The following is a 10,360-nucleotide window of genomic DNA, read 5'->3' as shown; positions in this document are numbered from 1 at the left end:
CCGGTGTGCCCCCGGGGGGCCTGCCGCTGGGGCTGAAGAGGCAGCTCCCATGCCAAGTCGGTGGGTCTGGGGAGGGCTGTCCCTGCAGGAGGACAGTGTGCTGACCATTGCAGAGGGCCCCAGGCTTGTGGGTCAAGAAAGAGCTGGGAGGCCTCCCCTCCTGCAAGTGGTGGCTGGATCCAGGGTGGCCTCAGAGCCAAGGTGACCAGAGGTGAATGTGGAAACGTGCCCATGTCCAGCACTCCCTTGTCTCAAGGTGGTGGAGAGTGCTTGTCCTCAGGACCTCACCCTGTCCCCCCCTTCAGCCACCCTAACCCACTCGACCTGGATCTGACCTGTGCAGCCTCAAGGCTGGAGGATGATGGTGCTGGAGAGAATGCCTGCGGGTCCCCCCGGCGGCATGTCGGATCCCAGGACGTGGCAGCTGACATCAGCAGTGGGGAGGTGCATCCTCCTGGCTCTCTTTGGAGCCTCACGACCTGATGAGGGTTAGACCATTTTACAGACGGTGTTGGAGGCTTGGCAGGGAAGAGACTTGCTCAGCACCACATGCCTGGCCAGGGACCTGGGGACTCCAGAGCTGCGCCCCTGCCACGGCTCTTCTGTGGCCCTACTGGCCAAGGCCTCGGCTACGGGATGCTGCTTGCTTTTGCATGTCCATCTTAGCAGGGCCTGCCATTGTCCCCTCCCCGACTCCCTCTTTGGGCTGAAGTGTGGAGGTGGGGAGGAAGGGAGACAGAGGAGGGGACAGCAGTCTGCCAGGAACAAGATATTCCACGGCCAGCACGGAGCTGGTGAGTGCAGCCCCTTCAGCAGATGTGTCTCTGTGCTGGGCCAGGCACCCATCTAGGCACAGGGACACAGTGGTGAGCAGAACAGGATAAAGTCACTGCCCTCGTGGGCTTTTCGTACATGCGGTCCCTAAATAAACGAATAGAGGGAGTAGGCGGAGCAGAGGACGGGCCGGCACGCTGACTTCCCACATGGGCAGAGCGGACACAGCAGCCTCCACCTCCACCTGCTGGAGCTGGTGTTTGGTTTGGGAAAGCTGAATAAGTGCAGGGGTGAGGCGGTGGTGCCAGACAGGGGCACAGAGGTGATGGAGTGGGGCTCGTGTACGAGGGCAGGGCTGTAGCAGAAGTAGGAAAGGGTGTTCCAAGTGGAGGGCCCTGCCCAGACAGAGCCCCTGGAGCTGGCCAGAGTAGGTTGATGCAGAAAAAAGGGGGGCCCAGCAGCTGGAGGGCGGGAAGAGGGGGAGGGTGATGCGTGAGTGGAGGATGGAGGCAGAGGCCCACCTCGGGCCTGCTGCAGTGAGTGGTTCGGAATGGCTGTGCTCCCCTCAGGGTTCCCATGGCAGGCGTACTTCATCCGCCACCTGGAACTAGAAGGCTGCTTTACGGTGCCCTTGGCCCCTCCAGCAGCTCTGTCATGGCATGTCATTTGACCTACAGGACTGAGATGGCCAACAACACCTTAATGACACCACTCTCACCGTGGCATGATAGCATACCTTCTGGGTACCTTCCCAAGGCTCCCAGGGCCTGAGCCATTTTCTCCTTGTCTTGTCCCTGGGAACTCAGTCATAGCAGTGGATTTAAGTGGCAGAAACCTCTGCCCAGTCTTGCTGATGTCATGGCCCCTCAGACCCCGGGCCCCTGCAGGACAGGCAGACGTGCATGCCAAAGTTCTGGTCTGCACAGGCTGAGCTCCAGGGGTTAAGTGTTTTGTGAGTGTGCCATTTAGAGCTGCTGCTGAGAGTGAGACCAGGAGCTCACACTTTGGAGTTGGCTGGGCCTGGATTAAATCCCAGCTCTGCAGCTCTGACCTCTTGGAGTTACTTCACCTCTCTGAGCCTCAGAGTCCTGATCTGTAAAATGGGGTTATGAGAGTAGCTCTCTCAGAAGGCTTTGGTGGATTAAATGAGACGTGCACATGAAGTAACTGAGCCTGCTGCTGGCTCGTGGTTATAATGCCAGTCCTGAGATGTTGGCATTGGAGTGGACGTGCTCCGTGAGTGACAGGTGCACTTGGAGACTGTGGGTGGGGCCAGGAGCAGGGCCAGGCTCTTTTGAATAAGGTCACAGTTTCTGTGAGAGGGAGAGTGGTTTCCCTGCACATGTGTAGGAAAGGCCCTGAGTGCAAAGCCAATAGGAAAAGTGAACGCACTTTGGAACTGTCTCCAGAAAATGTTAGCAGGTGGTAGCTGCACCCATTCTCTAACCCTGTGCCCTCCTCTTCCCTAGTGCTCCTGCGGGAAGAAGTCTCTCGGCTCCAGGAGGAAGTGCACCTTCTCCGGCAGATGAAGGAGATGCTGGCGAAGGACCTGGAGGAGTCCCAGGGTGGCAAGTCGTCAGAGGTCCTCTCAGCCACCGAGCTCAGGGTGCAGCTGGCCCAGAAAGAGCAGGAGCTAGCCAGAGCCAAAGAAGCCTTGCAGGGTGAGTGATGAATCAGCAGGAGCTGTCCCACCTGGGGCTCAGGCTTCGCTTGGCCTGAGGTGGGAACTGGAATCCAGAGTCCTCCCTCTGCGGGGCAGGTGGAGTGGATGGACACAGAGGGAACTCCCTACCCTTTGCATGGAGTTCTGTGTCTCACGGGGTTGGGTCAGAGCTCATTCCCTCCTCCAGTGTGACCCACACATGCCCATCATGGCCGCACACGGCTTCTCTCTGAGGTGTGGATGGCAGGTGGGCATCTCGCTGGACCAGGATGCTGACCCAGCAGCTAGGCCTCTTTCCCAGCACTCTTGGGGTCCTCGAGCCTCTCCTATCCCAGCACAGCGTGGAGGTGCTGGTCTCTGGAAGAGCATCTGTGCCCCACACTTCCCTCCTGCTCACTAGGTTGGACTCCCCAGAAGGCGCCTGGGCCTCTTCTCACATTGCTTGCTCTGCAGAGCTCGCCTGTAAGAAGGCGCGTGGAGGTGCTGGTCTCTGGAAGAGCATCTGTGCCCCACACTTCCCTCCTGCTCACTAGGTTGGACTCCCCAGAAGGGGCCTGGGCCTCTTACGTTGCTTGCTCTGCAGAGCTCGCCTATAAGAAGGCATGTAGTCCCGTGCCCAGCGGGAAAAGATGGAAGACAAATGGTGCAAGTGTCCAGGTGGTCTCTTGAAAACAGGATGAATCACAGACTCATAATCACCATGTGACCAGCATTCTTCTGCCAGAAATTGCTTTAGGGAAAAAGGAAGCTAAGAGGCCACTTGTTAGCCTAGTTTCCCTGGAGCTGGCGTAAGACCCCAGAAGTCGTCATTTTCCTCTCTCCCAGGAGGCACCTGCCCATATAGGGCTGTGGGAGGAGTCTCCAGAGCTTGTTGAGGAAGGTTGGTAGCTACCCTCTAACCTGTCAGCTGTCTCCAGGTGCTCGGAGAACTCAGATATAAAACATGGGGAGAAAATAACCGTTCGGGTCTGTGTTGATTCTCTTGAGCCTCTTAGTGTGTGTGATCCTCTGGGGAGAAAGAAAAAATGCCGTAGAACTTTACAACCGGTTTTTCACTTACCATTACTACAACAGTGATACTCTAAAATTTCATTTTTGGAGCCAAAGGTGGTTTATTAGTTAGTGCCAAAGGGACCCCAAAAAGAGAAGCTTAAAGAATCTGTTTCTCCTTTAACTCTTCTACCCTGGTGAGCATTTCATGCTGGTGGACACCTTGCTCCCCTTGGTCCACTAGAGACCCAGGGAGAGAGACACAGAGAGGGCCAGAGATTTCCCTCTGTGAGAGGTCATCACGGGGCTGCACCTGGTTGTGGGGGGTGCTGGGAAATGTAGTTTCGAACTGGGAGGCCGTGCCCCACCTATGACTGTTAACAGGGGGTGGAGGGGAGGATGGATTTTGCTGGACGGTCAGCTCCACCATAGCGGTTCCCTGGCCTTGGTGTGATGTGGACAGCAGGCTAAGCAGGCGGTCTGTGTCTGCCAGCTAACTGCCGCAGAATCACTATGGCGGTCAAGCCTTGACAAGAGTATTACAGCACTCGCTGTGAGAGTTCCTTTCAGCACTGCGTTACTCTCAAAGGCAGGGGACCCACCCTCCTCTGTTGGGACTCTGTAGCCAGGCCACTGAGACAGTGTTCTGGGGTCTTTTCAGGCTGTAGGGGTCACGGTGTCCTGTGGCCCAGTAGACGCTGCACGCTCCGGAAGTCATCTGGCCCAGCCTGCATGCTTTTTCTTTATGCAGCAGCCGTTCTGCTTGACCGGCTCCCCACTCCCAGCTCCCTAGGGGCCTAGTCACATCCCTTCCCCCTCTCAGGATGGAGACCCAAGTCTCAGGGACCCCAGGAGAAAGTTCTTTGGTCCCATTCAACATCACAATCCTGTGGAGAGTCAAGACTGGTACAGGAAGCAGCCCCTGTCTCGCCACCTTTCCCAGGGCTGCTTCCAGAGAAGGCTCCCTCCCGTGTCCTTCTCACCCACGCGCACTCTTCTGAACTCTCGAGGTGAGAAACCCTCCCTTGGCTCTTTCTGGGCCCAGGGGAATGGCAGGGGAGTGAGCAGAGACTCATTCACCCTCTCCCGACTCCCCAGCTCCTGGGACCTACAGCTTAGCCTGTTAAAACTTCACTTTCCTGATCTGAGTGATGGGACAGTAATGGTGGCTTCATAGGCGCTGTGAGAATCAAATGAGGTCACGTCTGTAAAGATGATGGCGCACTTCCTGCCCTTATCAGAATGCGTATCTTTCCCCCTTCAGCCCCAAAGGCACTGAGCTGTACGGGCATCTTTCTAACCCTGTGCTGTAAGGATTTTTGTGTGTTTTTTTTTTTTTTTTTTTTTTTTTTTTTTTTTTCTTGAGAGAGATAGACAGGCACCCCTAGCAGGCTCCTCACGATCCACCCTCAGCCCCAGCCAGCCTGTATCATGGACACATATGCACCCAGCGTGGAGAGGGAGCCCTCGGGACGTGAACCTGGAACCCTCCCCCTGGGGTCCACCATCACAGAGCATTGCCCTGCTGCTGCGCCACTGCCGCCGGCCCCGTGCCGTCCAGAGATCCGCCTGATGGGCAGCTCCTCAGCACAGGAAGTTGTCAGTGTTCGTTAAAGGAGTGTTTTATTGAGCACTTACTGTGTGCCAGCGCTGTCCTGAGACTTTATCCACCATTCACGCCAATCCCGCCGAGAGCCATTAACCCCCATTCACAGACAGAGACACCAGAAGGAGGTTCGGGGGTTCAGTAATGCCCCCAAGGTTGTAGAGCTACTTAGCAGCAGAGGCAGTGACTTTTCCACTGCACAAACACACCTCACCTTCCCCCCAAGTGTGGTCACTGGGAAGGAAGTTGGCATGGACGTGAGAGGCAGGAGGCCATCTTAGCTCAGAAATCGGAGCGGCCAAGTGTGGAGTCAGATCTGGGCTTGAATCCCAGCTCTCCCATTTACTAACTGCATCCTTGGGTAAATTCTTTAAGCTCTCTGAACCACATTCCTTTGCTGAGGATAGTATAAGAGCATCCTCACGAAAAATGCATATCATGAAAAAACATTTTCAAAAAATATTTGCACTAAAACTTGTACATGAATTTTGTTTTCCACTATTTTTTTAGAGAAATTTTTGCTATGGGGTGCATGGGATCACCAGAGAGACAGGGAGATAGGAAATGAGAAAATCACCCCCCGTGGGGGGATGGCTATGCCACAGTCCCTTCTCCTCCACTCTCCTCTCAGGGTCTTGGGCACACACCTGCACGCCCAGCATGAGGTTTAAACCACCAGGTCCGGGACTCAAACCACGGTGGACTATATGGCCATCCAGCCACGTAACCGTTACACCACCTGCTGGTCCCTCCACAAACTTTTTGAGATCTCCCTCAAATACTGCTAGTAGCTACTCTGTAAGTTGTTATATGGAAGAAGTGAGATGCAGTGTCTTCTGCCATTAGTGTAAATGCATAGTCATTGTCAGATGGGAAGGAAATTGGCAGACCTCCTTGAATGTGTTTTGTGATGTTGGTTGTCCGATTTTCATCTGGGGTGACCCGAGGCCTGAGACCCCCTGAGCCTATCCCAGCTCAAGGTAGCAGGTGCCCTGAGCATCCCGGCTGGAATTCTGCCACATTCTAAATAAGGTGCTCCTCAGCAGCCATAGCACGTGCTGAGTGAATTGCAGGCAGATGTGGGCAGAAGGAGGCTGGGCACAGAAAGGGATTTATATGCCCATAATGAGGACGATGGGAATAAATGCACCAGCAAAGCAAAGCAGCAGATGTTGGGTGACACTTGTTAACAGACAGTGCCCTTCAGTGGGAAAGAGCAGAGCCACCAAAGACGGGCACTTTGGCAGACCCCTCCATCGTAACCTCTGGGTTTGGATGAGACCTGAGTTTTCCAGCATTTGAGAGGATTAGGAACTGAAGCAGCCTCTCCCGAACATCGGTCCATGGCTCGAAAATCAAAGCGATAAAAAGAATCAAGTTTGGGGGAAATAGGGTTTAGAAGCTTCCTTTGTCTCTTTGGCATGAGTGTGGGAATGTTTGGTTTGGGATTTGGGGCTTGCCCTGAGTTAAAAGGCAGAAGCCCTGAATGATTGTTTAAGAAAGAATGGGATCTGTGTCGTGTATGTAAACTTAGCCCAACCCCAGCCCTCCACGACCCCTGCTCTACGCGTGTGGTATGCGAGCCTGCGACCCTTTAGGGTGTCTGTTGAGTTCTTTTGTTTCCTGAGTTCCCCGAGAATCAAGGCTTCGAAACGTCAAGTGTGTCGAGCCTTTTCCCACCACAGTAAATATTCTTTGAAAACATGGTTTTTAATGACTGCATCATGTCCTACCGAATGCAGGGACCGTCATTTATTTCATCATGTCCCTGTTATTGGACATGTAAGTTGTTTCCACTTCTTTCTTCTCTTGCCATTACCAAGCACTCACTTCCAACCCCCAGTCCCAGTTTCTTTTCGCAGTTTCAGTTACCTGCGGTACCGTCTAGAAAGGTATTTTAAGAGTGGGAGAAAGAGAGAGGCCAAGCCCAAGCGGTACCGTCTAGAAAGGTATTTTAAGAGTGAGAGAAAGAGAGAGAGGCCAAGCCCAGCCGCAGTGGCACGTGCTGCTAAGACACTGTGCTCCACAGGCTGAGGCCACACGGAAGGCCCAGGTTTGATTCCCGGTTCCACCTCAAGCCTGGGTGCTGTGGCGGGGGCTTTTAATCCCAGCAACACAGGAGACTGAGAAGGAGGACGACTGCACGGCCGATACCCTGTGTTTAAAAACAAAAAAGAGGGACCAGCAGTTAGCGTAATGGCTATGTCACTGGATTCCCATGCAGTTGACCATGGTTTGCGTCCCGGACCTAGTGGCTTAAAACTCGCACCAGGCGCATGTGCGTGCGAGCCCAAGATACTGAGAGGAGAATGGAGGAGAAGGGATTGCGGCATGGCCATCCCCCCTGGGGGGTGATTTCTCGCTTTCTGTCTCTCTGTCTCTCTATCTGTCTGGCGAGCGTACTTGCTCTATAGCAAAATCCTCTTAAAAAAGAAAAAAAGAAAGCGATGATGATGTTCTGTTATTAGCTATCGTTTTAACCCTTTATTGTACCTAGTTTATAAATTAAACTTTATGACAGGTATGTATGTACAGAAAAAAAGTCCATATAGGGCTTGACATACTATCGTCTCTAGCATCCATGTGGGTTTGGTCCCCATGGATAAGGGGGAGCCACTGAAAATAGCACTCAGTAATGATCCACACAGGTAAATGTGTTTCTTTGTCTTTTGTTTCTTTCTCTCAGGAACACTTTTAACACTTTTACAAAATCAAGAACCCCAAAGAGCTTTAGTTTATACGGTTTACAGCTATCAGTATTGACTTTTTTTTTTTTAAGCTAAAACTGGATGAAATTTCTAAATCTTCAATAACTTGTTATAAAATAATAATAAACCCTTCATATGTTATCAGTAATATTATTTTTAAATGCAAAACGAAAATTTTTAAATGTTCTCAAATACAACAGTTGGAATGAGGATAGTGGCATCGTTTTTAACTTTTGCAGAACTCATCTGATGTCCCACTTCACAGCAGGCCAGTGGGGCTCCTCCCTGCTCCCCCAGTCTGTTGTGGTTGAACATCTGGCACCATACAGATATGTTGTTGGGGAAAGAGGGGGTGTAAATTGATTGCCTTGTTAATTGGGGATATTCTTTTTAAATTCCATACTAAAACTCGGGTGGTGGTTTCCTGGAGGTCTGTTGCACTGAGGGATCTGAAAGTTTATCCAATAAACTTTATATAACTCGAGTACATTAAAATGGATTGGCCTAATTTGTCCTTTGAATGGATATTTTACCTGCACATAGTTGGTTTTTGTTTGTTTGTTTGTTTTTTTACATCTTACAGTGATCATTTGGAAAATATTGGTCTGTCGAGTTGTGCAGTTCTTTTAAATGATATGCCATATCGTGTGATGAGAAATGATGATACAACGTATCAGACCTTCGGGTGTAAAAAGTCACATGTGGTCATGCCACCAGCAGTCTCATCACAGACGTCTTTAAGCATGGAGCTGTCAAAGTCAGGGTGGCAAACCAAGTTTGCCAAAATTCAAGTTTTTGCTCAGAAACCCAGATTTTAGCATTGGCAGCAAATACTGTTAGCCGTTTTCCTGGGAATAACAGCACCTTTGGTTCCGTAGTTTACCAGATGCCGTAGTTTGTATGTCAGTCTTTCAAGTACAAAGAGTATGCCGTGAAAAGCAACTAGATAGGCCAGCACAGTGGGGCAGCCGTGACACTGCACGCTGCTGAAGCCACGGGAGAAAGCCCAGGGACCTCCTGAGGTCACCCTGCACAGACCAGGTGCACTCTTGCACATACAGGCGGTCCTGTCCGGTGGGGCTGGGGATGGATCATGGCATGAGGCCCCTGCTGGGGTGTGGTCTCTGCCTCTGCCTCTGCCTCTCCCTCTCCCTCTCCTTCTCCCTCCCCACCCCTCTCTCTCTCCCTCCCCCTCCCCCCCCCTCTCTCTCTCTCTCTCTCTCTCTCTCTCTCTCTCTCTCTTTCTCTGTCTCTCTCTCTCTTTCTAGCTCATGGAAAAAAACAAACTTCAAAAAGTAGCTAGGGTAGCTTACAAGTCAAACAAGCACACAGATGTTTTTTCCTTGAGACAACTTGTCGTACTTTTGGTGTGCAGTAAAAGAACTTGAAAGGACTTCCCATTTTATTCTAAGACCTGTCCTCAGGGGGTCAGGCTTTAATAAATTAATAAATTTTACTGCTTCATCAAGGACATTTTTTTTTTCTTGGAGAGGTTTTTGCCATAGGGCGCGTACACTCGCCAGACAGACAGAGAGAGACAGAGAGATAGAAAGCAAGAAATCACCCGCCAGGGGGGATGGCCACACCACAGTCCCTTCTCCTCCATTCTCCTCTTGGGATCTTGGGCGCACACACGCCCGGCAGGAGTTCAAGCCACCAGGTCCGGGACTCAAACCGCGGTTGACTGTGTGGGAGTCCAGCGACATAGCCATTACGCTAACTGCTGGTCCCAATCAAGGACATTCAAGTTTTGTTTTGTTTTGTTTTTAAACTGTGTGAGGTATAAAGAACATACACTGTAGGGACCAGCAGTTAGCATAATGGCTATGTTGCTGGACTCCCATGTAGTCGACCACGGTTCGAGTCCCAGACCAGGGATCTTAAACTCACGCCAGGCGTGTGTGTGTGCGTGCCCAAGATCCTGAGAGGAGAATGGAGGAGAAGGGATTGCGGTGTGACCATCCCTCCTGGGGGGTGATTTCTTGCTTTCTGTCCCTCTCTGTCTTTCTGGAGAGCGCACGCGCCCTTTAGCAAAAACCTCTCCGAAAAAAAAAAAAGAACATACACAGTACTAATAAAGTTTGACACCACTACCTTGATTTATGCTGAGACATCAGCATTTCACCTGTCATTGCTTTTGCAGATACCAACACAGTAAAAAGGCAGGTAGCTGTCCCCCGGGCCACTTGTATGTGACATCATGGTATCTTCATGAAGATAGTTTTCTTCACAGGCCACTGAAACAATATTGGTGGTGGTGACAGCTCGCATTCTTGAACACTTTTTAAACACCACACACTAAGATTAATTCCTTTCGTTCATCCTGACGACACCCCTGTGAGATGTGTACTGTTATTTCCCCATTTTGTAAAAGAGGGGACAAGCGCCAAGAGGTCGTGATACATCAGTTCACCCAGCAGTACTGGTTAGAGCTGGGTTTGAACTTCAGCAGAGCACTCTGGAGCCCTCCCGTCATGCTGGTAGGGCCAGAGAGGGGGTTAGTGATGGCAGATAGCTTAATAAAGGCAACGAGACCTTCCTGAGGATGGAGCAGGAAAGTCCACCCTCAGTCTCAACAGGCCTGGATAATGGGCGCACGTGCACAGTCCCAAGAGGCTC

The 10,360-nt window shown here is 51.7% G+C and overlaps 1 protein-coding gene across 1 annotated transcript in view; it reads left to right on the top strand.

Annotated features, from left to right (window-relative positions):
- Positions 1-10,360, top strand: part of KAZN (kazrin, periplakin interacting protein) — a 535,612-nt gene that overhangs the window by 366,126 nt on the left and 159,126 nt on the right. Inside the window, exon 2 of the mRNA XM_027770620.1 lies at positions 2,244-2,435. Within this exon, the coding sequence (XP_027626421.1) occupies positions 2,244-2,435 (192 nt within the window). The remainder of the gene's footprint in view (positions 1-2,243; positions 2,436-10,360) is intronic.

This window comes from Tupaia chinensis, unplaced genomic scaffold, assembly GCF_000334495.1.
Source record: "Tupaia chinensis unplaced genomic scaffold, TupChi_1.0 Scaffold000146_1, whole genome shotgun sequence".
Lineage (NCBI taxonomy): Eukaryota > Metazoa > Chordata > Mammalia > Scandentia > Tupaiidae > Tupaia > Tupaia belangeri.
Note: the sequence above shows the minus strand (reverse complement) of the source record. Positions and strands in the feature narration are given on the sequence as shown.